This window comes from Manacus candei, unplaced genomic scaffold (assembly GCF_025592945.1).
Source record: "Manacus candei isolate 608988 ecotype Guabito, Panama unplaced genomic scaffold, ASM2559294v1 h1tg000049l, whole genome shotgun sequence".
Lineage (NCBI taxonomy): Eukaryota > Metazoa > Chordata > Aves > Passeriformes > Pipridae > Manacus > Manacus candei.
This window is the reverse complement of record NW_026138097.1, coordinates 11723473-11750376: the sequence shown is the minus strand read 5'-3', so window position 1 is coordinate 11750376 and position 26904 is coordinate 11723473. Positions and strand designations below refer to the sequence as shown.

At 42.9% G+C, this 26904-nt stretch overlaps 1 protein-coding gene and 1 long non-coding RNA gene across 5 annotated transcripts in view; one reads left to right on the top strand and one right to left on the bottom strand.

Annotated features, from left to right (window-relative positions):
* Positions 1-3807, bottom strand: part of JARID2 (jumonji and AT-rich interaction domain containing 2) — a 216542-nt gene extending 212735 nt beyond the window's left edge. Inside the window, exon 1 of one of the 4 annotated variants that reach the window (XM_051799158.1) lies at positions 3701-3807. Coding sequence is in view for 1 of the 4 variants with exons in the window: in XM_051799152.1 (XP_051655112.1) it covers positions 2517-2561 (45 nt within the window). In the remaining 3 variants the exon portion in view is untranslated. Of the gene's footprint in view, positions 1-133; positions 392-2516; positions 3180-3504; positions 3524-3700 lie in introns of those variants that run through there. The other 3 variants (XM_051799156.1, XM_051799152.1, XM_051799154.1) reach the window with 3 other exon arrangements.
* A 1399-nt stretch (positions 3808-5206) lies between these two features.
* LOC127476393 (uncharacterized) lies at positions 5207-7733 on the top strand. The gene is made up of 3 exons (XR_007906577.1): positions 5207-5305; positions 6656-6710; positions 7575-7733. It is a non-coding gene; the product is annotated as an uncharacterized LOC127476393 (long non-coding RNA).
* The last annotated feature ends 19171 nt before the right edge of the window (positions 7734-26904 follow it).

The window sequence follows — 26904 nt, the reverse complement described above, 5'->3', positions numbered from 1 at the left end:
ATTCTTCAAGGTACACCCTTCCACCCCAAACCGATCTGTGACTCTGGTTCTATGACAACCCGAGCGGTATGAGAGGAGCGGGGCCACAAAGCGGCTGGGGGCGGGCAGGCAGCTCCTCACGGCGGGGCATCACCTCCGCGCTGGGGGCACCAGGGACCCGGGGCGGGCAGCAGGGCCCGACACCGGGACCATTGTTCCGGGAGCAGGCGAAGCCTGTGCTGGCACGGGCGAGGAGGAGGAGGCGGCGGCGGCGGCGGCCGTACTCCGCCGGGCTGCCGTAGCGCCCGAAGGTCACGGGCAGGAGGCGACGTGCCACCACGCGTGTCGCCACGGGGGCGACGTGACCGGCGCTCTCCTCCCACCTGGCAGCCCGCAGCGGGCAGGGCGGCCCCGCACCTGCTCACCTGGCCCGGGCCGCCCCCTCCCCGCCCCCCCCGCGGAGGCGCCGAGAGCTGCCCCGGGGGGCTCCTCCGCCCCCGCCCCGCCTCGGCTCTGACGTCACGGCGGGGGGGGGGGGGGCGAGCCGGAGCGCCGGGGGGGGCGCCGAGGATTGCGCGGCGCGCAGGCCCGTCCCTTTGTGACGTCACGGGGAGCGGGGCGAACCTGGCCGGGCGGCGGCGTGGCCGGCGGCCCGCGGGCTCCGCCACAGCCACCACAACCTGTTGCTGCTGCCGCCGCCAGCGCGGCCCGCCGGCACCGCCGCCCCCTGCCAGAAATGAAAACGGGGAGGGGGCGGAGGGGAAAGAGAGCAGGGGGGAGAAGGGTTAAATGAAAGCGCCGCCGCGAAGTTGTGACCGCGGGAGCACCGCGGCACATTGTCCGCCCCCGTCCCTCCTGCCTTCCTCCCCCGAGAGCCGCGCTCGCACCCCCTGCCCGGCGGTGCGGGAGCGGCGCCGCATTGTTCGCCTCGGCGAGCCCGTGGAGAGCCGGGGTTTGGGGCGATCTCTCCCTTTTCCTCTCCCCCAGCTTTAATTATTAACACCGCGGTTTCCTCCCCCCCCACACGTCCCCCCCGCCCCGCTTTTGTCTGCCTGCCTGGGAAACGTGGACGCCTCGCGTGTTTCGCCACACTTTCCACCCGCCGTTCCCGTTTCGATGCCATAGTTTAAACTCGCCGGCCCCGGGCTCCCCTCTCCTCTGCAATGCGGATGTATTTTAATTCGGAAATTTAGGGGGTGTAGGAGAGGGGGGGGGCGGAAAGCAGAGGGGGAGGCAGCTCTGAAATATCGCGCACCACCAGCTCCCCCCCCCCAACACACATACATCGTTCCACCACCACCCCCGGGCAGCGTTTCAGCGGGGCGGGCAATCGATACCGGGCAGTCAGCTGGAGTCAACTGCAGTTTTTACCAAATCTATATAATAGCGAGGGAAAGTGTCCCGAAGGTCACCCTCCCTGCCCAGGAACACCCCTCTCTGAAAGAAATCGGCGCAGGCGACAAGACACGATATAACCTACAACTTTTAAAGCCTCGCATCAAACATACCCAGAAGCGAGGATTCATAATTTTGGGGGAGACAGAGGGGGGGGACAATATACATATATATACGTATAATTTTTTTAACGTTCACATAAAAATCATTATTCTCTCTACTGCATATATGGATAATCCCCTTCGTTTTTCCAAACGAAAAGAAAAACTGCCCCGTGCCAATCAAAACGTAACTGGAGCACGAACAAAAATCTAACTACCCATCCACATTTATATGTTTAAAGGATTAGACAATTACAAGGGATTGGTTAAGCGGCTGAATAAAGAGAGGCAGAAATACAGCCCGGGCTGCGCTGGATTAGCCCAAATTTTCGAGCCATCATAATGAATTATTTTTAAAACTGTACCGAGCCATTTTCCTCATTATTCCGGTCAATCCCTAGGAACGCGTTGCCCGTAAGGCGATCCCCAGCTGCTCCGGCGTCTATCGCAAGGCAGAGCAGCCGAGGATCACACACAGGAGATGGGATGTGGTACTGCGAGAAACCAGCTCGCCATAACCAGACACTCGGTTTCAACTTAAAGGGCTTCCAACAACCACCGCCGCCGCTTCACGAGACGGGGATAGACACACGTAGATCTTTAAAAAAACAAAAAACAAAAAACCAAAAAAAAACCAAAAAAACAACAACACAACCAAAACCCAAAGAAAAAAAACCCAAACAAATCTCTCTTCGCATGCAAAAGCGCAGAATTAATAAAACCACTTGAAAATGCAGTTCGGTGACATTATCGCAGCAGCCCCCCGCGTTTCATCTAAAACTAGATTATGATTGTGTCATTTGAGGTCAATACATTTATTCACCGGAGGAATCGCTACACAAATCTGGTTTTATAACCAAACTGGATAGGCTTGCCCGTTAAAAGGGGCCTCTGAAACTCCCCCACCACACCACAGAAAAAATCAAATTCAGCATCACATTTGTTCCCAAAGCCTTAGAGCTGCAGGATTAGCTATAAACTTGACATTCACTGCCATTTCCTAAAACTGGGAGTCAAACGATATATGTTATGACCACTTACGTATTTCTTTTGAATTATATTCCTCTTGGGTCTTTCTTTGCTCATTCTGGTATCCAAATTCTGATTGCAAAAGGGGACAATTGCTTCATGAATTAAAGCCGCGACAATTAAAAAAAAAAAATAAAAAAATACCGAAAAAATCCAGGGGGGAGGGGGTTGTTTGTAGTGGTATCTTGTAATCCGACTTTCTTTCCTCACAATGTGATTCTCCTAGCAATAAATCCGAGAAATGGGGGACGGAAAAAAAAAAAAAAAAGACGAATGCGAAGGAAACAAAAAAAAATTCACTTTAGTGAAGCATTATAATGGAAAATATCCCCCAAACACAAAAAAAACCGACGCCCTTGATATCCCCTTTTCTCTTTCTCAAGCCGCCTAAGCGATCTGCAGGTCCTTAGTGTCAGAGCTGTAGTTACATCTTGGAGGAGGAGAGGGGCCGGGAGGAGAAGATAAATAATCGGGACGTTGGAAGTCACGTTTGTGCCGCTGCAGCAGGGAAAGCAGCAGGGACAACTCCAGCAGCGGCGGCGGCTCCGGCGGCAGCAGCGGCGGCGGCGGCAGCGGCAGCGAGGGCTGCACGCACCGTGTGTGTCTCCGCTCCTCCAGCTCCCCCCCTAACCAATGAGAACAGCTCTCCGCCAGCAACTTTAAATGGACCTGGCTCTCTTTTTTTTTTTTTTTTTTTTAATATATATGTCTGCGTGTGTGTGTGCGCGCGCGCGTGTATGTGTGTATGTATATATATATAAATATATATATATATATATATATATATATATACACGGACACACGCACACACACACATACATACATACACGGCTTAGGGCTCGCCCTCAATTCCCAACCGGGACAGCAGCCGCAGCGCCGCGCTCAGCGCATGCAACAGGCCTCGCTGAACACTCCATGCGGGTCAAGCGTCACGCACTTCCCACTCCCAACCCCCACCCCTCCTCCCACCTCCTTTCTTTTGGCATTTAAGAGCGGCCACCTGGCAGCCAAGGTCGCCGCGAGCTCTGCGCCGCAGCCCCAGCGCGGAGTTTTCCGACGGTCCCTCAAGTGCGCAGCACGCTCGGTCGCCCTGCCCTGCCCCCTCCCCGCCCCGCAGCAGCCTCCCGCCTGCCAAGGGCTCTCCCTTCCGCTCCATCCTTGCGCCCGCCGCGCCTCCCCCGGGCTTGGGCACGCACCGGGGACCCGCTGCGCTGGCAGCACCTGGAAGTCACGTTTGGCCGCGCAGGGCCCAAGAATTATCCTTGCTCGCGAGGAAAGTTGTAGTTCCCTCGCCACAAAATGGCGAACGGCGGAGAACTACACCTCCCGGCGTGCCCCGCGCGCCCGCCGGCCGATTGGCTGCGGGGCGAGGAACCCCCTTCGCCACGCTCGTCCTTCTCCCCTCCCCCGCCTCTCTGCGTTGGTTTCCCCCTCCTGCTTGTCTCCCCCCAGCCCCCCCCTGCGGCGCTCGGTGGTAGAGGCTGGGGGGGTACGGGGGGGGTTGCACGGCAGGAGGAGGAGAGCGAAGGGGAAGTTTATTGGGAATCGCTGACAGGGAGTGGGGAGGCAGGCAGGCGCCGGGGGAGGCTGCCGGGAGAGCGCGGGGATTAATGTGTCTGGGTTGGGCTGGGAAGTGGCGGCACGAAAACTTTGTGTCTGTGGGCTGCGCCCGCCGAGGAGACGGCGGTCTGGGTCTGCCGGACAGGCGGACAGACAGACCGCCGGCTGGACAGAGAGACCGCCTGCCGGGCGGGCGGGCAGTGTCAGCTCGGGACAGGCTGCCGGGCTGAGCGAGCTCTGCGAGGCTCGCCCGGTGTGTCTCCAAGGTGTCCTGAGGTCGCGCCTCCTCTGCTGCCGGCGCCGCCGCGCTGGGGCTGCCCCGCGGGACCTGGCTCGGTGGTCCGGCGCTCCCGAGAATAACCTTTCTGTGTGGATGGATGTGTGCTTTCAAATCCCACCAGAAGCTCAGCGGTTTCCCAGGAGCAGTGGCCCGTCCGCGCGGAGAGCTGGTGCCGAGGCCGCGCTGCCCGATCCCCGGCGGGATCTGCCACGGGACCCGCCGGGCAGCACCTGGAAACCCGGTGTCAGTGAGAAATCCTGACGTTCGATTAAATTATTTTTTTCCCCTTAAGTTAAAACAAAAAATAGTAGGAAACTGGGTGCGAAGTGGAAGGTGCATCTTCAGGGAAAACCCAACAGTTCTTTAATGGCGGATTAAGCTGTTGGAGGAAATCCAGAGGAGGGTCAGGAAGCTGATAAGAGAACTGGAGCACCTCCCCTTCTAAGACAGGCTGAGAAAGTTGGGGCTGTTCAGCCTGGGGAAGAGGAGGTTGCGTGGAGACCTCATAGCAACCTTTCAGTATCTGAAGAGGACCTACATGGAAGCTGGAGAGGACCTCGTCGTCAGGAAATACAGTGATAGAACAGGGAATAATGGGTACAAATTGAAAGGGGAAATCTAGGTTAGATATTAGAAAGAAATTTTTTGCTGTGAGAGTGGTAAGACGCTGGAAGGTCTGCCCAGGGAGGTTGCAGATGCCCCAACTCTGGCAGTGTTCAAAGCCAGGTTGGATAAGACCTTGAGCAACGTGGTCTAGTGGGGTGTCCCTGCCCATGGCAGAGGATTTGAGACTAGATGATCTTTAAGGTCCATTCCAGGCCCTTAACATTCTATGATTCTATGGTTACATTTACTCCAGAGACAGGGAAGAAAGAGAGTCATTGATGATCTCCCTGGTGAGGTATCACCATACCCAGTGGCCATTTGTACTTTTCTATACAACTCTGGCATAAACTCTGAGGTGAGGTACCTCTATGCTAATGCTTATATACTTATATAGTTATATATTTAAGTAACACTAGGGACTTCATGCTGTCTTCCACATGCAGTTTTTATGTTCAGATCCTTTCTGGAGAGTATTTTCTTTGCTCTGTAGGGGCGAAAATTTCTGTGCAAGGCTCTTGAGTGGCAATGCTCAAACTCAGGAGAGCAGGAGACACAGAACTTGCCAGAACCTCACTCACTGATTCCTAGTCTTCTGTCTTCACTGTGAGGCCATCCTTCCTCACTTATGTAGATAAGTGAGCATATTGTTCTTCCTTTACCTTAGAAATATGCAAATCATGTTTAAGACACTAAATAGAAAAAATAAGCTATGTCATGATTTCTTAGTTTTCCCTTCACTTCTTCATGCTTACTGCTAATTATTTTGGGACATTTTTTCCTAATCTTGTGTAATAAAAAAATGGGGTACAAAATGATCTCTGTGTGCTTGGCCTCATCCAAAATCAAGCTTTTATGGTAATACTACTTGTGATCAAGTTAGTCTTTTACAGCCTTTTCTTTAGGCCTTCTGTAGGAAAATATGCATTATTTCTAAGTGCAAGTCTGAGGAGAGTATTTTGTTCCTTTAAATTGGAAATATGCACACTTCTTGGACTGTTTAACTTTCTGCCCTCACTTATTTTTATTAAGGTGTTTATGTAGCATGAAGGTCTAGGACATAATTGGAAGAAAATGCTTTTCTCTCAGGTGTTCTTTGATTAATAATGGTGAGTCTGTGATTTTCCAAGAGACATTTTGGAAAGCCCAAAAAGACAAAGATTCATGTATTTCTGGGTCAAGAATTGAGCAAAAAGGTTCTTATAGAAAACTTACTTGGCTTTTCTCAAATAAAATGAGGTAGCAAACCCAACTATTCCCCTCCTTCTTACTTTGGAGATTACTTCCTGAATGTCCTTAAAGTCTCGGGGTGTTGCTATGTTTGCTGCTGGCTTTTGTGCCATGTGTTGAACAAGAGCTTCCTGTCAGTGCAGACTAATGAATTTTTTTCTTGAGGCTGCATGGCAGAAACCATTCCCGTAGATCCGTGACTCTATTTACATTTGTGTTCTGTTATACAGAGTGTTGTATTATGCACATGCTGAGTATCATGTATCCGTGGTGGTTCTTGCCTTTCAGTTCTAGCTTATGTGCATTTTGGAGACTGACCTTTTAAATATTCAAGCTGAACTGGTTTACTGTACTCATTTACATTTTTAATTAAATGCTGTTACAATAGTACTTAGTATCACAGGTTAACTGCTACTGATATCAGTGTTTGCCATTACATTTGATCACTTTCTTTCTTTTTTTTTTCCTAATTTGATAGCAAGTGTCATCCTGGTCACTTCCAGCTATAACTGTGCCTTGAAGATGTTTGAGAGGTGACTAACATTAGAATGGTAGAGTCTCCTTGTTTTCATCTCACTCATTTCTTCGTTGTAAGAAATCCTTTTGCAGGAATTACACACATTTATAAAGGAGTCTCCGAACTGGATTTATATGATCTATAGTTAGTTTTTAATCACTGTCCAGCGTCAACCTTTCCAATAACTTGCAAAGCCAGAACGGGCTCACTGATCTGGTGTATGATACTATTGTTCAAAAAGATTTGAGTTTTTTTTGGTTTTTTTGGGAGGGCAGTGATGATATTGTGGATTTGTTCTTTGCATGAGCATAACACATTTTATGCATTGTGCATTTGGACTTGTGCATACGAAGCATCTTAGGTGTGGTTATCTCTGAGCAAGAGGTGAAATATGGTCATCTTCTAGCATATAAGGTAATCTTCTAGCATGCAGTTCAGTGAAAAATGAGAGGAAATTTCATTAAGAAGGAACCTTGGTGGTACCTCTCCAGCTACTACAACTTTCATAATACTTGCCTAGTTCGCATCTCAATGAAGATAAAATCCCTTTGAGGTTATAGGAAAAGAACATTCATCCTGTCTGACTTACGTATGACTGCACTTTTTTTTTCTTTTTTTTTAATTTTTTTTTTCAATCAGGGACTACTGCTTTTGACACTTTCAAACTTAAAGAGCAGGTGTGTATGCAGATTGGATTGGGGTGTACTCAGAGTTCTGGGGCAAGATTTTTAGTAAGCTGTTGTGAAAGGTCCTTGTATGGGTGCTGGTCAAAACAAATAAAGAAGAATATTGAGTTCTTCAGGAAAATGAGGATTTACTATAAACCAAAGCACAACCATTTAAGTTTTCTTGTTCTTATTTCTTCTTTTTGGTCAAACAGATAAAACAATAGGCACAAGCAGTACAGGGAAGGCAGAAAGAACATGGGGTGAATTCAAGAGCCATAATTCAACAGTCAGCAAACAAAAGGCATGATGCCAGACAAGTTCAGCCATAAAGGAGCCTTGTCTTGGGGGCAGGCTGTGATTGTTTGTGGACAGATGGCTGCTTACCAGTTAATAAAAATAACTTCTGGATACCTTTTCTTCAACTGTGTTGTGTTTACCTGAATTATGCCTGCCTCAGAAAAGATAAGATTAAGTTTTCTAGTGCTGAATAGGTTTTCTGCATCTGAAAGGGATACAGATTTGAATTCCAAGATCTTATCTCTTGTGTGGAAAAAAAGCAAAATGTTTTGTACACTGAGAAGTGTCAGGGTGGGAGAGGGTCGAGAGCTTTGCCCTGCTGGATGCAGAACATGCTTCTAGCCCTAGAATGAGGTTGGCCATCTGCAGAGATGCAGTAATGCATGGGGGATTCTTGGACTTTTCTGAGGTTTGAAAGAAGCTTGATAGAGTAGGTAAAGAGACTTTAAAAATGGACCTCCAGGTTTGTAAAATTGAGGCATGTTCCTATAGATTAGCTTTTTCTGCCATTAATGATGACATCATTTACGTGTAGCACATTTTGTTTTGAGTTTGAGAAGACAGAACTTTACCACACGCAGACGACTCTTTCCTGTAGCAGGTGGAAGAATGTGGAGACCATCGAAGGCCTCTGTGGATAGATAATTTGCCACTGGCTTGAGTTGCTGTCTAGACCTGACATTCCAGTTTCCACACCTTCCAGTTGGGGTTCCCTTCCATTTTCTGTCATGCTTTACATCCTATCTGTCCTGTACTCATATTCTGCTTTACTGTTTTGCTTTGGTCTTAAAAGCCCCAAAGCACGTTAAAGCAATATTGGAGTGGAATATTAAAGATATCATTGCAATACATATCTAAGAGAAAAACAGCTACTTCTGTGAGTGGTTCCCTTGGGGAAGAGGGAAGTAGAACTTCCTTTTATTTCTTCCCATGGGGAAATAGAGATGTGAGTAGCCGATTGCTGGCTATCAGTTTGGCCACTTCCCCACAACTTTTTTCACACGTTAAATATATGCATAAATGAACACATTTTTTTAAACATACACGTAAAATGCAAACATAATGACGATGCAGCATAGTAAGCCGGTGTACATGCAAGGTGGTGTCTCTTCATGTGGGTCTAAGGGTTTCCCAACAGCAGCTTCCATCATGCAGTTAAGCTCTACTTGTGTAGTGGATTCTGTATGCACAGAGAGGCCGGATTCATGCACCGCAGATTTATGCACGTGATTTAAAGTCCTCTGAGTAATTGAGACGTGGTGCCTAGCATCTCCAGGATCCTCAAAGCAGCCGTACATACACGTGCAGACAGACACTATGCAGATGGTCAGAGTGAAAGGATATTAAAGTGGCTAAGTTAAGCACTGAAAAGTTACCAAATGCCAGAATTGGGGAAATGCTTATGCAATCTTAATTCTATCCATACATCTATATATTGCTTTGTAATAGTCTTAAAATAGACTACATACCTTTCCCCCCACCTCCATAGGATGGTTGGGTTTTATTCAGTGTGTTAAGCAAGTCTGCTCTGGGGATGAATTAGAGTACATGCTGAAGGAGAGAGAGCATTGTCTGTTGAACTCTTACCCTCCTATGTTGCCGTGAATGTAAGAAGGGAAGACATAATCTCATTGTTAAGGCAGCTGAATGTTGCTTTGGAGAAGTTGATCCTCTGCCAAGGAGTGTGATGCTGGGTAAGCCATTTACATCAATCTTTTAATAGTGGCCAGGTCAGCACTACTAATTTGTACATAAATAGCTACAGTTGTGAGGTAAGTGACGAGTTGTGACTTGTGACCATCATAGCTCTTTGATCTGAATCTCCTAATGTGCAGGATACTTTGTTCTCCCACTTGAAAACGTAGAAGAGGAGATGGGGAAATAAATATGTCTGTGGTTGCTAAAGTGTTCCTGTTGTAGCTCTTGCATTGTGTTCCTCATTTTATGGGTTCTCTTCGGACTACACATGTGCATCTGCACCAAAGGCTGGTAGAAGCCTTTGAACACTCAAAGAAAATGCTTTGCTTAGTACTAGCAAGACCCGGGTTTTAGGTACTTCGAGACTCTTCAGATCTTAATTTCTGACTGCCTCAGCTTACAGTCTGTAAAATGGAACTAATATATTCCTTTAGCACGCAAAACTGACAGAAACATATTGCTTGTGGACTGTCATGATGTTCTCAGTGCAAGCACATCAGAAAAAGCACCACAAATCTCTTCATTTGGCTCTTTGTCTGCCTTTTCTCTATTGAATTTAGTACTATGTTAGCCTTTCTTTCCATTGAATTTTATTTCACTCCTTTTTACAACTGGCAATGTAAGGTTGCTTGTCCTTGCCACACTGTTCAGCATATACTGCAGTTTGCTCAGTTGCCCTGCATCTGTTGAGACATAGGACTGTGGGACAGTAAGCCTTGAGGCACACAAGCTTGAACCAAATCCTCATAAGTACGCAAACTTGAACAAAAAATGTGAAATGGGTATGAACTTCTTATTTTGATTTGGTGCAAGTTCCTGCACAAACTGTAATTTTGCTTAAATGTGAACAATTTTAGTTGAGTTAGTAATTTTAACAATTTCATTACATTGAAGTAAGATGCTTTTATGTGGAAATAAGAGCTCTATGAGGAAGAAGGGGAACAGCAGTGTCTTAATGGATCGAAGAGGGAGTGGAGAGAAATACTCCATCCTTCTTCCTTCTTCTCTTCTTTTTCCATCTCTTGAATGTGCTCATTCAAAAGTCTATCTGTCTTCCTCCGTTCTCTCCCCCTAGCCTTATGAAGAGTATCATGCTTACTTTGAGCCACAGGGAAGATCAGGCTCATGTGACCAGTGCAGTCATGGTTGTGATCAAAAGACAATGTTGGATCGATGGGCAAGGGGAGGCTCTTTCTGCAGCCAAAAGAATCATGGGACAGCGCTGGAGCAGGGGAGGAAAAGATGACTACCTTGTCAGCATTTCATTGTTGGCAAATGGCATGGGAAATACAGGAGAAATTTAGAGGGGAAGGTGGAGGGTCGGACTGGAGCAAGTGCAGAACCAGATAGGTTGTGAGAAGAGAGGACTGGAGAAAGGGGCAGGGAATAGGTAGATGGAAAGGAGTATGGGCTAGCTTTGCTGTAGAAATCTGGTGATTTTGGAGGAGGAAGGTAAGAGGCAGCACGGGTTTTGGTGCTCCAGGGTGGGCCAGAGGCTCTAGAGACTCTCAGGTCAGCTAACACGCCGCACAAACCTGATATTTGCATGTCTCCCTTTCCTGTCTGCACATCAGCTGTCTGGGCAGAGCCTGTCTTCCAGGGCCATTTGCTTTAGCAGCAGGCAACACCAAAGCCTTTCTAGGAAAGAAATAAGGTTATCTTATTTGAGGTGGCTTAATTCTCAAAGAGAGAGTACGTATGGCTCTTGAGATGAGATGTTGCAAGCTGAAGCCCGTCTTTATAGACAGTAATGATGCTCCTCTCAAGCAGAGGACACACTCAGGTTTCCTGTTGGAAAAAAAAAGTCTCAGTTGCTCGGAGCTGGTTCCAGCTGATGAGTAGTGTGGAAAAGTAGTGAATCAGGCCTCAAGTTTGGCTACTAGTGCTGGCAGGGTCAGTACTGCTGGCGTCCAATTTACTAGCCAAAGTTTAGCCATAATTTTTCCTTCTAACTGACCATAAATTTCACACATTTGAAACATCATTTGTATTACAGCCAAGTAGAATTAATTTTGAGTACAGAGGAAGCTGTGTTTTTAATAAAAGGCCATCTTTATAAGTAATCAAGTAGCACAAACATAGTAGTATCTTCTACTGAAAGAACAGAAGCAGCAAATTACTGTTGTAGTCATAAGGAAGGTTATCAGACAATTTTGTATTTAATAACGGTATAGAAAAGGCCTGATCCTGTAGGGTGCTGTATACGCTCCACTAGTTTCAATTTTTTTACCAGTTTTTGAGGTACCCTCACCACTACACAGAGTCAACACCTTGAAATCATTAGGCAAAAAGCAGAGTATAGGAAATAAAGCATGAGAACAGCTTGCTTGTTTGTAAGAATAGCTTTTGTGGCCCAAAAACTTGGGTATATGTATTCTTTTTTGTGATAGTTATTATTTTAACTCCAGTAGTGGTCTCTGTTTTTATTGAATTTGTAATATGTGCTGACTTTGGATGCACAGTTTCAAAGTCTTCTGCTGATGTGAGATGAAATTTGTGCTCTCTTTGGTTCATGCTATGTCTTCTGTCACTGCAGTGCCTGTATAAACACGGTTGATGGTATGTAGTAGCATGGTGTGAGATAAAACCCCAGCTGTTTCAGAAGATATCGCCTGCTGCTATCAAGAGGTTTAGGTTAGCAATTTTAAGTGTTACAAGGACTTATGTTTTTGAACTGCTTTCCTGAAGAGAAGGTGGAAATATACATGCCTGGCTATTTTAGGAATCATTCTTTCTTGAGTGTGCTTATACTCTATGAAATGGAAGCTCAGGGAATATGGATAATAAAGCTGAATTATCATCCTTGAGTGTTTGTAGATTAAGGATACTGTGTATGAGTGAGTCATGGTAAAAGCTGAATTAGGTTTAAAATACCAGCAGGAACAACAACAACAGAGGATAGCCCAAGCAGGTGTCAGTCACATCATTGTAATTCTTAAGGGATTTGGGTACAGTTTAAGATTTGCCTTCACTGATGTGGACACAACACACCACCAGCCAGCCAGCTTCCACGATCTCTCCATGAAGAACTAGCTGTCTGCCAAACAAGCTGTTTGTTTTACTTCAAAGCCCCAGTGGGCCCAGCCCTTCCTGCCTAGCAGCTGCAGCAGGCTCTGTTCCTGCTCAGTGCCTGGCCTGGGAAGAGATTGCTCACTGGCCCAAGAGAGTGGTTCTCCTTAATTGGCTTGTGAGGAATGCTGTGCGAGAGGATTTGGCCTTTTTTTAAAATTGTTTGTTTTATTAAAGTTTGTTTATTAAAGTGAATATCTAGTCACAATGGAGACATGTTTTTTTGAAGCCTGTGTGTTGCCAGGAGAGCAGCGTAGAGCACTGATCAGGTTATTGCTTCCCCAGGATCAAAAGTACACGTGCCTCTCTGGAGGCCCTGTGGGCAGCATCCCAGTGCCTTTTCTCTTCCCTCTTCCAGTCGAATTCTGCCAGATTTGTTGTAGTCATCACTCCCTGCATCTCTACAGGGGAAACACTAAGTGGGAGTCACTCTACCTGTGGCATTTCTGATAAACAGAGTTTAGATCTGTATTGCAGATTGCAAGGGTACTGAAGCTAGCTTTGAAGAAGCTAATCTGAGTGGCTCTGGCAGTCTAGCTGATGAAGCAGAGGGGTCTGGATATGCTAATTTATCCCACTGAAAAGTATGATTGTTTACCATTAGATAGTAAATTAATAAAGAAAGCCAAGTCTGCCTCTAGTACCCAAGGCAGTTTAGCCAGCTTTGCAGCATACATGTACCCAGTCAGTTCTGTTCATTAATTAAAAAGTTTTGAAACTGCCAGTATGTTAAAAATATGTTTGTCATATTGAGTTCCTATACCATTCTCCCATCAGTTGACAGGAGAACATGACGCCTGCAGCTGTCACAAAAAGTGTGGGCAACAGCCCTAGTAGCCCCTTCTAATAAGTGCATGCCTTACATATGGTTACATAAACTGTAATATGTCATCTTGCCTATCTGGGCCATGAGATGGCTCATCTCGTGAACCTGGGAAGATGAGTTTTAAAACCAAGATAATCTTGTTTAGAATTTATGGCTTTTGGAACTGGAGCGTCTCATCACTGTATGATTATATGTTTGTATGTTGTAGTTTCTCTGCATGGAGCATAACACAAATAATCTCAGGCTTTTTTAGCAAACAGTTCAGGATAAGAGAACTGTCTGGATGAGGGAACGGCGTGGGAACACGCTTACTGACCAGTGAGTCAAAGAGACTAGGATCCTCTCTGTAAACCAGTAAAACTGTCTGGTAAGTTACGTGCTCAGAGCTGCAGTGGTTTGGGATGTTGACACACTTCTCAGTGAGACTGGTATTATTCAGTCTCATGGCTAGGGCTGACTTTGGACAGCTGAGTGAAACAAATATTCCTAGGGAGAAGCATGAACTGAAGCCTTGAGGTTAAAGCAAAATATCCTTTGCTGGCCTTGGAAGAGAATAGCAAGAATGGTGATTTTTAAATCCTGCCTGTGAGATCAGTATTGCAAGCCTTGAGCAATGTGGTTAGGTCTGTGTCTACAGGGACGAGTGTGTGTAGGTGTCAGTATCCTTGTAGTCATAGCAGGAATTTCTGGATGATTTGTGATGGCTCAGTCTTGAAATGGACACCCTTTGAAACTGGTCTTTCTTCTGTAGCTGACTGTATTCTGCCCTTATTGGAGACCTAGACTTGGCACCCCACTGGGATCCAGTAACCCAACTCAATGAACTGAAATTTTGGAGAGGAGGGTTTAGGATGGACTTCTCTACTGAGGAGAATTCATCAGTGTCCTGTTGCTCATTGTCCTGTATGCTACAGGTTGCTATGCTGCAGAAACCTTCTCGCAGGGCTCTTCCACTGGCAATCCTTAGACCACAGGTGGAGATCCCCACCAGCAGCCAGGGACTTTGTAGTGCCCACGGTCCAGGTGTTTCCTCCTCAGCCATTTATGTTGCCAGTGGGGAGAGCATTTCTTGCCTCTTCTGTGGCAGACTCCTTCTGGGACAGTAAGGATGTGCAAGATAAACAAGAGGGGTTGCTAAGCAATTCCAAGTTGGGTGATTGTCACCACATCAGCTGACCCAGAAAATGCCGGTGGCAGAAGCCTGCTGGCTGTCACCACCTGCCCTTAGCCACCCATGCATTTCTGGTTTGCCTTCTCCTATCTTGCTTCCAGTCTGCCCACTTCAAAAAGAAAAAAAGCTAGCTGAAGAGACCTGCACTACTGGTTATTTGATGTAGATTTTGCTAAAATGTACTGACACATACGTACAGTTCTGGCTGGTGGTAGCTGTGCATGAATAAACATAACTACCCGTGGCTGTGATGTGGTATCAAGCTACTGTAGATGCAAAGCATGAATTTAATAACTCTGTATGGTGAAATGGTTATAAATGCACGACTGTGCGGTGTAGACAGGGTCTGATATATCACTCATTTCTACATTTGTAATTAATTGTAGAAACAAGATTGTTCTTTGCATGTGTTCTTTCTCTGCTGCCAAGCACGACAGAGAACTATAACGATCTTATACCTTAAGCTTGTAATAAAATATTGTCGGTAACCTAGCAAAGAAATTTCTTAATTAAGTTTGGTACACAAAATCCCATAATGCTTTTTAAGATTTCTTTTTTTCTAGGACTCTTTAATGACATTTACCTCTGAATATAATCAAAACAAAAATTTCTGATGTTTAAGAAACATTTCTACATATTTTTTCCATCTGGATATAATGGAGCATAATTTAAGACTATGGGCAGAAGAGGGGGTAAATGATGCATGTAATGATTGTTTTAACATTTACAAGAAAATAATTTATTTAAATTGGATTAAGCTTTAATATTATCACACTTTTCTACCTGATTTAACATGGGGGGGAGAGTGGGGGAAAGGGAAGGAGATAATTTCATGGTAAAGTGTTTTAAGTATTTAATATTTTCTTTGCTTTTTGATCATCCAGGCATCCTGCCCCACAGCCATGTAAATTTTCCTACATACAAATGTTCATTGCCATCTTTATATTCCTCTGCTGACAGTGAAGAGGTCATGCTAAATCAGACTGATGGAGAAACTGGACATCATCTTTACCCAGGATGCCCAAATTAATTCTGCCAGAACAGAGGTGGGGGAACAGCAAAAAATAATTTCCTTTTGTATATTACTGCTTTTAAGAACTCAGTTAACCATATTGCTAACTCTGGTACACATACTCAGAGTGAGACAAAGAAATAAGTAACTGCTTAGGTAGCCTTGAGACCTCAGGGGCTTGTGGCTTTTTTCTGTCCCCAGCAGTTTTCCTACCAGCCTAATTATTTCTGCTGAGAATGGGTCTCCAAGTACAAACTTTATCATCTTAATCTAATTCTTTTCTCTGCTCCAGGAGAGGAATCAGTTCAGATAAATTCTGTATCCATATGCTACTCAAGCTTTGAGTCTACTGATTGAAGTGTTTTGTTGATAATATATGCTGTTTTGACCAGGAAAAAAAGGCTCCTACAGTCAAAGCAGCTCCATTAGTAGCAGAACCAGCAAAGCCTGGTTTTCCATAAGTCGGTGTCTCATGGTTTCACAGTGAATTACGATTGTCTCTTCTTTCCTACAGTTGGGATCATTTGTTAGGTCTTTCTCATGTGTGGATTCTTTAATGCTTCATAAGGTATAAATTCATGTTACGGTGCTTTTTTTTTCAGCTAGGACACTTTTAGAATCTCTTTCTTCTCCTAACTATTTATTTTTTACAAAGAGTGTGGGAATTTAAGACCTCTCTATCTCTACTGCATTTTATTGAAATATTTAAAAAAAGCCTGGAAACTCAGTGTGTAACTACACAAACTTCAGTGCCATAGCAAGCCAAGCAAAAAATGGTAGTATCTTGCTAAGTACATTGCCCAATTTGAGTCTGTATTTGAGTTCATACCTTCTGAGAGAAAGTAAGTTGGGATTACTAGGTACTCTTGTTCATCCAGTAGAGCTACTGTCATCAATGGAAGATGTTCTGGCTTTATGAAGCATCAAATAATGATTATGTAAATTCCTGTTAAAATGACAAATTTCCTTCCAGTCCCATCTCCATTAGAGAAAAATATAAGTTGCTCATCGCCTTCAAGAGGAACTAGATTTCTTTTACAACTGTAGAAGAACTGTAAAAGAGTTTGGGGCAGGCTTATATTCACCAAGATACTATTAATCACTTATGTGTAAACCAGAAAAGATTTCTTCCCAAATCCAGTTTCAGTATACAAAGGTGGGGGGTGTGCTTTGTGAAATCTTGTATTTGTAAACTGAATAATTTTTGTTCAATTTGTATTGTGGTGGTATAATACGTTTGGAATTCCATTATACTTTTTTTTTCCATAAGAGATTCACTTTTAATACTTAAAAGTACACTTTGAATAAATGGAAAGTTAAATTCTATTGATGCACGCATTCTTTGTGTATGCATAAACTTCTGTTTACTTGGGAAATATAATATCAGTAGAGTACTTCTCACTTTAAAGTTTATTAATTTCTTTCTTCTCCTTTCTTTGAGGTGTCAGTACTGAGAAAGATGAATCATTTATTAGTGGGAGGCCTGACACATGATGAAATCACTATCTGACACTTCAATGACTTCCAGTGTTGTTCTGTGAACATTCAGCAAAGTGCAGATGATGTGATGTTGCAGTTCTGCGGGTAGGGTTTTTTTCCATTTTTTTTGCAAGTGGATGAAATGCTTTATCATCACACAGTGTGTGAGAACTTCCCCATTTGGGATGAATACCCTTTGCTTATTATGAAGAGTGATTCAGAAGCTCTGATGTAGGGAAAAAATAGAACACATCTGCAACTGGCAGAGAAGATCTTTATATTTCTCCTGAGAATCAGTGAAAAAGCAGAACTTGGTGTTTTTTTGAGGGGGCGAGGGAGGGGGACAAATAACATTCTTGGCTGAGTGTTGCTAGAGTTTGGAGCTTCCCCTTATGACAGAGCATGCAAATCTCCATTGTGTTACAAATGAAGTGCACCTAAGGGACACTTCTCTGCTGGCCACAGAATTACCTCCTGAACAGGGCAGTGATCTCAACCCAAAGACATATAAGGTATAAAGTGGCATCTGACAATAAAGCAATTGGCAATTAACAACTGGGTGTTTGACAATAAACTGAACAGTTTTACTTATTAAAAAACCCAGTAATTTTAGTTCTAGTGTCTTCAGTAAACAGTTCTGCAAGCATATAGGTTAGAATTTTTGCCTTACTGAACTTACCTTCTTTCACTTCTCAGTATAAATGTTTTCTATGCACTTCCCTCCCCACCCCCCCCCAGCAAGCATTGCAGTAGTTTCGGGCTATTATGGTACTTTCCCGCATCATGCAATTTGAAATCTGAGCAGTGATGCTCCTGCTCCATTCCTAGGGCACTCGACCATTCAGATGCACTGAAGTGAAATGTCACAGGCTGGGAACTTGTAGGTATAGACTTGCTTCCCAGTATGAAGTCTGGCATCTAAAAGGTGTCTTCAGGGTTTTCTTCTAACTCAACCAGTTTTTCCCTTTGTTTCCTCAGAACCTCAAGGTCTTTTCCCTCTTGCTGAATTTATATAGTCCTCATCACTCTTCTGTCTGAGCATCTCCAGTTCCTACTGCGTCTATCATCACGATACTTTGCAAAATGTACTCTTCACAGATGTGGGCACAGCAGAACTAAATACTCATGAAACTATGGTGATGAGGGAAGACCATGAAAGAGTTGGCAATTAAACTCACCTTTCAAGTGAAGACACAAGTTATATCTTGTGGGATAGACTCCCTCTCTACTGGCTAATTTGTGTATCTTTGATTTTGCCCTCTAGAGTTTTGGCTCTAAACTATTCTACAGCTACTGCTGTAAAGAAGCAGGTGACATTCAGAGATAGTAAAACTGTCTTAATTACATGCTTGCTGTTTACTATTACATCTTCCTCCCCATCTCTGTGGCACATCAGACATGATGATGTGTGCAAACAAGTCAGCGAGTACCAAACCACTTTGCTTACTGCCTTACTACTCAGGATCTGATAAAAAAACTGCTAAACTTCAGAAAGAGGAAGAAATTATTTCAATTTCCAGTTCAGAGAGACTTTGATGTGTCCCTTCCTTTACCATCTTTCCTTGTTATCTCCTTACATTCAAATAATCTGTCACATTAGGCTTGGATCCTGGTAGTTCATCATAGGTTCTCAGAGTGCCCTGGCTGTTCCGATGCTTAGGAGCTTCGCTTTGACCTTGAGAGGAGCTTCTCCTGTTTTAAGGCAGAGGACTGCTCATCAATGCCTGTCCTGTCACAGGAATGCAGGAACTCCCTGTAGTTTTCACGGATCACACAAGGCCATTTCTGCAAAATTCTATGTGCAGGTGTGTCTGAGGAAAGGGCTACTGATTAGCAAAGGCAGGCTGCCCACCCCTTTTGCTCTGATGAAGAAGCTCTTTTTAGAACTACTCCCAAACTTGGGCCAGGCAGAAAGAACTGGATCATCACCAGCAGTGTAAATTGTAGCTCAGCCTGGAGTGCGGTTCCAAGATGGTTAAGCTGATCAAAACTAGAGCTTTTGCAGCCTGTCTTTGACTCATGTACACCCCCGTCCCATCTCTTCCACCAGTGCTGGTGCTTGTTTGACTCCACAAGGAGCTGAACTAACAGGGAAGTGTTATGATTTTTCAAGTTAATTCTGTCTTTTCTGAACCAGTTCTGTGTGAGACCGGACAAGCATTCTTGCTAGCACAGGAAAGGGCAGCAGCTGGGGAAGGAGGAACTGTGGCAGCCCCATCTTAGATCAGATTAGACTGTCATGGAACCATGGCTACATTTGGAGAAGGCACATGAGCATCTCCGGGTGATTTGAGGGGACAATACCCCCAGGCAGGAGGAGGGGCATTGCGATAGTAATCTCTCCCAGTAGGGCAGCTGATCTAGAGAGAATATTTGTCTACAGTATAAAATAAATTACAAAAGAACTCTCCAAACACATTTAAAAGACCTAAAATTTTGCTGTCTTTGTGTTCTGTAAAGCAAGTTAATTCAACAGAGACGTAAAAGATGTTTGTTTTGCTTCCATCCCTCTCCCTGGCAGCCCGCCCCATCCTCATTTTGCACGGCGTAAGATATCCTCCTGCCCTGGCTCTCTTAGGTCATGGTATGATGGGCATCCTGCCAAACGAGGCTGATCTTATAAGCTGCTACTGCCCTGGTTGTTGCTGGGACTGTTTGCATGATTTTAATTTACTTCTGTGGTGCCCTCATTTTTTCTCTAGCCCGAGATTGAAGTGGGAGCGTGCTTAGTTAGCTGTGAACTACACTGCTGCACATTCATGGTCTATTAGCACCTTTTCAAAGCTCCCCTTTCTGTTCTCTGAAGGATTAGAACACAGCAAAAAAAAAAAAATCACTTAAGACTATTGCGCAGTGTCATTGTTTCAGGCTTTGTTTTTACAATGATTGCTAAGATAGGTTTGTGTGCTTCCTTGATTTCCCCATACTGTATTTAGATTTGAAAACAACAGCATCGGTAATAAGATGCTGATGAACTCAAGGTAGATGTGACAGCATAATGTGGATAGTTCGTGTAGAATTTGTCAAAGCAGGCAAAATAACCCCACCTTGGGCAATTTTCAAAAGAAATACACTACAGTACTTGTCAGGTCTGGGTGACTACTACATAAACGTATTACCTCCTGGCATACAAATATCACTTTGTATAAGGCAGTCACACCGTAAAAGAAAAGGGAGAGGCAGGGCAAAGACCCTGATCTTGTGGAGTCTTTCAACAAGCCAAGATCTCAGACAGAAAAATACTAAAACAAAAATCGGCCTGCTTCTGGCATAACTAAATTTATCTCTAAATTATCCACACGTTTCATTTATATTTCTATTCTAATAAAATAAACTATGTTTTAATATTTATCAGTGTATTTTGAACAATACATCTACTATCATCAGCAAGGATACAAAATTAGGCTAGAAATAGACTTTTTCCCATTAACAGATTCTAAAAGTTGCAGAATTACTTCCACAATTGGGATACATACTGTGGCAGGAATATCTTGCATTATGAAATGACTAAGAACTTCACAATCAAAAACCCCAGTTACCACACGGTATCACTGCAGGCATATTTTTTCTTAAATATTTATATTTTTCTTTTCAAGATACATCCAAGCATCTCTTAATTTGTCTTTCATTGAAACAAGTAACAATGGAGTGATAGGAAGCAGCTGAATTGTGCTAAGATGTTCACAATGTTGAGCCATATATGTATGTGTATTTTTTCTTTCCTAGGATGTGAAAAAGGAAACAATTACTTTCATAATATACTCTTATAAAAACAGTATGACAGGTTTCAACACAACCTTTGTGTGTTCGTAATACCAATTTACACATATATTTGTGTACAGAGACATGAAAATCATATCTGGGAAATCAAAGAGGGCAGGTGGAATCAAAATTATTGAAATCATAGCCAAAGCACAGCACGCAGTAAACTGCAAGCCACAGTTTCTTTACCTCTGCAGTCTTAAGTGGTCTTCTTTCTTTTCTGTTTCACTGATAGGTCCCAGGTACATGGGTGTGCTCAGATCACGAGTGCACCACCTCTGTCATTTACACTGTAGAAGTCTGCTTTTTACTACAGAAAGCAGAATCATCTACTTTAGTGTGGTAGTAACGTAGCAACACCTTATGTCAACCTGGATTTTGTATGTTAATTCTAAGAATATGTTGATTTAACTTGATTGAGGCCTCCTGGAAGACAAGCCATCCATACAGCTAACTCTCCCAAGGGAAGGATGACTTTAGATAAGGCATTTATTTGTCACCTGAGAGTTGTTAGCACGATGGCAGTGCTTGACCATGAGCACCTCGCCTTTGTGTCCTGCTGAGCCTTTGAGACTCCCTTAGCCAGAGGGATGAAAGTCCAGGAAGTTACAAAGACAATTGATTTTGACAGGATTGGAAATGTCCCCTTTCAAAATGTGAAATTATTTGTTTAATTTCCAATTGTTCCAATTAAGCTTTTCTTTTGAGAAGGCTCTGCATATATAGTGTATACTATAAGTAAGAAAAACGAAAAGCTTGACTTTGGGAAAGGTTTTCTATTTGAGTTGGGGAAAAACACACTCTGGAATAACTTTATTGTACATTCTGTAACAGAGCAACTACTAAATACAGAACCATTTCTAAACCTGGCATACCTCATAATTTTAATATATGAAATACAGTCTCCAATTGCCCACCTGGCAAGATGTAGAGCCAGAAGAACCAGGAAGCCTGTCATCCTTAGTCTCTGTCTAGAGTGTTTTGATGAGAAGTCACTCTGTTAGAAAATTTCTCTCAATGCTTCGGTTATAGAATCCAGAAACAGGACTGTAAGCTGACCAGTCAAGTTTGCTTTCTTCTCCTTCTTTTCCTGGATATACCTGCTTCTGAAAAGTTTATGTACCTTTTTCCTCACTTCTAATCAATTTCTGGGGCCATATTATGGTATGCAAAGGCATATAGAGAATAATAGAAATTAGTAAGAGAAATTCCCATCACTTTTGTTCAGACTTAAAAAGAAGATTTTTTTTTTCCTTAATAGCTTCTTATGTTTGTATTCTGGAAGTTGTGGTTCAAAAAAAGGTACAGAGTCTTATACTACAAACAGGAATTCTCCAACGTGTTCCCATCTTCCCATATTACGGTCTCTGCCTCCTTCACCATCAGCAAAAATTTCTAACAGATCAATAATCCCTGAAAGAGAACATCCACTAAAATAAAGACTCTCTGCCATGAAACACTTGCTTTTCTCTGTAAAACAAAAGCAAAGATCTCTCTAAACAAAGTGACTTTCAGTTGCCAAAGAGGAGTACTTCCAGGTCTACCACAATGTTGAAACATGCCATTAAAACAAAGAGATGTGCTTGATATCCCCAGAAAATATTTATAGGTACGGAGATAGGTAAGAGTCAAGGTCTTTCAGTTTAGGTTCTGCAAGTTGTTGGTTATAAATATGCTGTTTATTCCAGAAGGGTACAGTGAAAATCTGTCCTGTGACACTTCCTCTATGTGGGCAGAAGTAATTTCTGAGAACTCTTTAGAAAGCTTGGGGATCAATGGTACATACCATAAGCATAATGTGTTACAGAAGGCAACAAAGACGGTCAGGGTGATGAATAACTTTCTTCACTAGCCAAAGCTCAATAAAATTTTCCAGATGGTCTTAGACAGCAGGTTGTTCTGTGCCACAGAGGAAGGAAAAAGGGATTGTGGGTTGTGGCAGTCTAAGGCGAGGTATAATTCATTGGTGATCCCAAGAGGATATGAATACTCTCCTACACAAATTCTTTTTTGTATGTGTGTCTGCATCTTCATTGGCCAGGAAAATCATAGAAGGGTTTGGGTTGGAAGGGACATTTAAGGGTCATCTAGTCCAAGCCCTCTGCAATGAGCAGGGATATCTTCAACTAGATCAAGTTGCTCAGAGTCCCATCTAACCTGGTGTTGAATGTTTCCAGGGATGGGGCATCTACCACCTCTCTGGGTAACTTGTTCCAGTGTTTCACCACCCTCATTGTAAAAAAAAAATAATTTTCGGATTTCTAATCTAATTGGCCCTCTTTTAGTTTAAAACCATCACCTCTTGTCCTATTGCAACAGACCTTGCTAAAAAGTTTTTTTCCCCCTCTTTCCTATAGGCCCCCTTTAGGTACTAAAAGACCACAATAAGGTCTCCCTGGAGAATTCTCTTCTCCTGGCTGAACAATTCCACCTGTCTCAGCCTTTCCTCATAGGAGAAGTGTTCCAACCCCCTGATCATCTGTGTGGCCTTCCTCAGTGTTGCACCCCTTTTTTGATGGGGGCAGAGGAGTGGATATGTTTCTTGAGAAAGATGATCTGTGATCAGATTTACTGATGCCAATGCCTATATGAGGATGGCAATATATTCAATGACAACAATTTTGGAAAATGAGGAGGTACCGGAGAGATATGCAGACAAGAGGTTCTTGTTCTAAAAGACAAAGTTTTACACACAGGAAGTAAGTAAATTACTGGATGCAAAGCCTAAGCACAAAGCCATGCTTGTCGCATTAAATTTAGTGGATTTTCATTCAATGTCTTCGATCTGACTATTGCCTGGCTCCATTCAGAATGCAGGCAGGATTTGGAATGTTGATCAAGTTGGAGGATAAAGTGACAAAGAAAATGTCCACCAGTTTAAATGCCATAGTTCAAATAATTGTCAAAGAAATGCCCTTTGTCTAAAACCTTCTGCCATGGTGATTAGCAGCTGTCTGTCCTTTGCTATTTGAAATGTTTCTGTCATGACAGATAATTGATTGTAGTCACAGGATTATAGTCACGATTCACCAGCATTGTGTTGGTATCAAGAAAAAGTGCAAAGTAATTTGATGTCTCTTGAATCAAAGTGCTCTGGAAAATTTGAATGCTTTTTAAGTTTCTAAGATACTATTTCTTTTTAATATATGACAACAACATTTCTAAAAGAAGTTTGCTTCCGTAAGGCATCAACACTTGCACAACCTTATTGACAGATACAAGGATTCATTTAATCCTCAGTTCCAGTGGCTTCAATGCATTTTCCTTGGGAAAAAAATCAACTCCAGGACAAAATGAATTTGCCTCTCAAACAATAAAATAGCGCAATCCAGGTCCTGGCTAATGTAATTCCATTTAGCAGTTTACAGTCCGTTGAATGTTGGGCTGTAAATTTACTAAGAACCAGGAAGTGATTGGCTTGTAAACCTTAATAAAACAATAAAACCTGGCTTTCTGCTAATGTGAGTTTAAAATTCTGCTCAGCTAACCTTAGGACAAACCTAAATGGGGAAAGTAATTGACACAGCTATTATGAGACAAACTGCTTTACAAAACAGTCTCCTGTATGGATGCATTATTTCAGAATAAAGATTTTCTTTAAATCCCATAACAGATACTCTGTTTTATGAAGTGAGTAGTGATCCCAGAATAAATGCATTTTCAAAGAAACTGTAGAAGAATTTGGTAATGCCAGTCAGAGAACAGATTATATCCTATGAGAAAGCTTAAGCAGAGTTCAGGCTAACTTTCAGTAATGCATAATGTAAATGAGATTAAACCCAAAACCTTAAAACAACACCAAAATAGATATAGTAAAAAGTTGTCTTTATCTTGCATGATTTTTAGCAAGATAAGCCTTTGTGCACTTCCAATTATAGTTTCATGGGAGTTTCCTATGTGCATCAAAGGAAGAATATCCTTTTAAATGTTTACTATTGATTTACATGCAGAAGCCCAATTGATTGTTTTTGTGGGAGTTCCCTATATGAATCAGTGAGAGTACCGAGTTAACAAATAATTCGCTTAAAAAAACTGCATTAAGATAATGCTAAAGGTTTGAAAAAATCCTGTAAAGGAAGGATTTCTCACATTCCTAACTAACGACTTGGAGTCAGGTTTAACTTGATGAAAGTGAATGGAGCTCCAGAAACACTGCTGCATCATCTTAAAAAAAAACCTACACAATTATTTCCTGTTAACTTCTCAGTGAGGTAGCTTAGTAGGTCTTAAAAGATTTTCTTTTCTTTTTTTTTTTTTTTTTTAATATTTTCATGGTTGGAAGATTGAGGCTGGAAGTGATCTCTAATAGTCATCATGTCTAAACTGTCTGTTCAAGCAGGGTCACCTAGAGCAGGTTGCCCAGGATTATGTCCACATGGCTTTTAATCTTCTTTGCCCCGGAAATGGATACACATAACTTGGCACCGATCTGCTAGCAAGAAAACTTTAACACATCGATATTGGAAGCGTATGTCCACTGCTCCCATTTTAATAGAGGAGTGTTTGAGCGTTACATAGATTTCTGGAGTATGCTTTTTCATAACACTCCTCTGTCCTCCCAGGTTTTGGCTCTTAAAGGTCTTGGCAGATGCTATCGCATCTGAGTACAGCTTTGGTGCTGTATATTCACATTGATAAAAACTTCTCATTTTGCTTGCTGATTGTCTCCCCTTTCACAGATTCCAGAAGAAAATGAGTTGGGGAGTTAGTCTGGATGCATTTTACCTCTTAACCAGAATATCCTTGGGGATTAATTTGAGTACTGAAGCCCTTAAATTATGTCTTTTTCTTGTATCCTGTTAGTATGTTGAACTTTTTGAGAGATAAACACTTTTCTGAAGGCCAAATACTTCTAAAGAATAAGCCATCATTTATATTATATTAACTAAGACTTTCCAGATGAACTAGTTGTAAGTTTTATGCCTGAAATCTGTATGCAGAATTTACCCCTTTATAGCCTGATGACCGTATATATAAAATTTATTTAAACTCTCTAGAAATAGAAAAAGATAAAATACTGCTAACCTATCTAGGAGACTAATTCTGTTGCTTCACTTAATCCACTCTAGCCTTGGACAATCATGTAAGTGACACGTAAATGACTGTCTCCTCAGGACCTTAAGCAAGGCTCAGTGCTTTGTATTTGACTTATTAAAAGCTTTTAATGACTTCTATGAAGTCACATCACAGGACAGAGCCAAAGATATATAGTAACATATTCCCAAGACTCTATTAAAGGCCTTTTCAGCTTTGCTGTGAATTTACAATTTGAGAATTTCCAAGAGAGTAAATTTTCTGAGACAAATTTCATTGCCTTAGGATAATTCTAATTTTTTTCTTTGATGTCATTTGTCATGGTAGAACCTAGACATTTTCCGTGTGGGTTTACTCAGTGCATTCTGTGGCCTGCAAGGAATTAGTTTTAATTAATATGACTGGCAAATGCATTGTTGAAATAGTCGTTGTGGCAGGCACGCCTTTGTGTTAACAGTTGGGTTAAACAGCCCCTTTATCAGAGCTATTAGCACCTAATATTACTGTCTGATTAAAGATCACTCAGCGGATTGGCCAGTCCCAGTGCTTCCACAGACCCCCAGACAGGTGCTCAAATAAGAAACTATGTTAAGTAAATTAGCACTAGTAGTGCATCGTTCACGGCTTAGTCTTGGCTGCAGAAAAGGAATTGTTATGGAAGGAAAGTTACTGGCCTGGAGTTTTTTTGGTTTGGGTTTCCGTTTTTTGGTTTGTATTTTTTTGTCTCTCTTAAACATCAGGTTACCTGTTACAACCCTTGAAGATTTACACTGCAAAAAAAGCCAGATCAGCACTAAGGCATTTGTCTGTAGTTGACCTGACCTTCCCAGCTCATCAAGAAGTACTCTGCCTTCCCTCCACACAGGTTCGTTAGGAGGATAGGTGTGCTTTTACACTAAATACATTATATTTCTGTGGGGTTTTTTGACAGTGGAAGCATCATGTGATGTAGACAGACTATCCTGTGTCTGTAGAAATGCATTTATTTTAAATTCATGCATTTAGACAGGACTCTAGGTAAACTGGAAATGCGTAACTTAAGAAGGCAGGAAATCCCACAAGAGTTCACAGAGCCTAGCTTAGCTGACAGTTCACTTTTTAATGGGTGAAATGAAGCCTTGACATTAATAAGCACAGGCCCCCTGACTTCAGTGGAATTTTGCATCTTTATACAAGTCAGATTTCAGGCTCAAT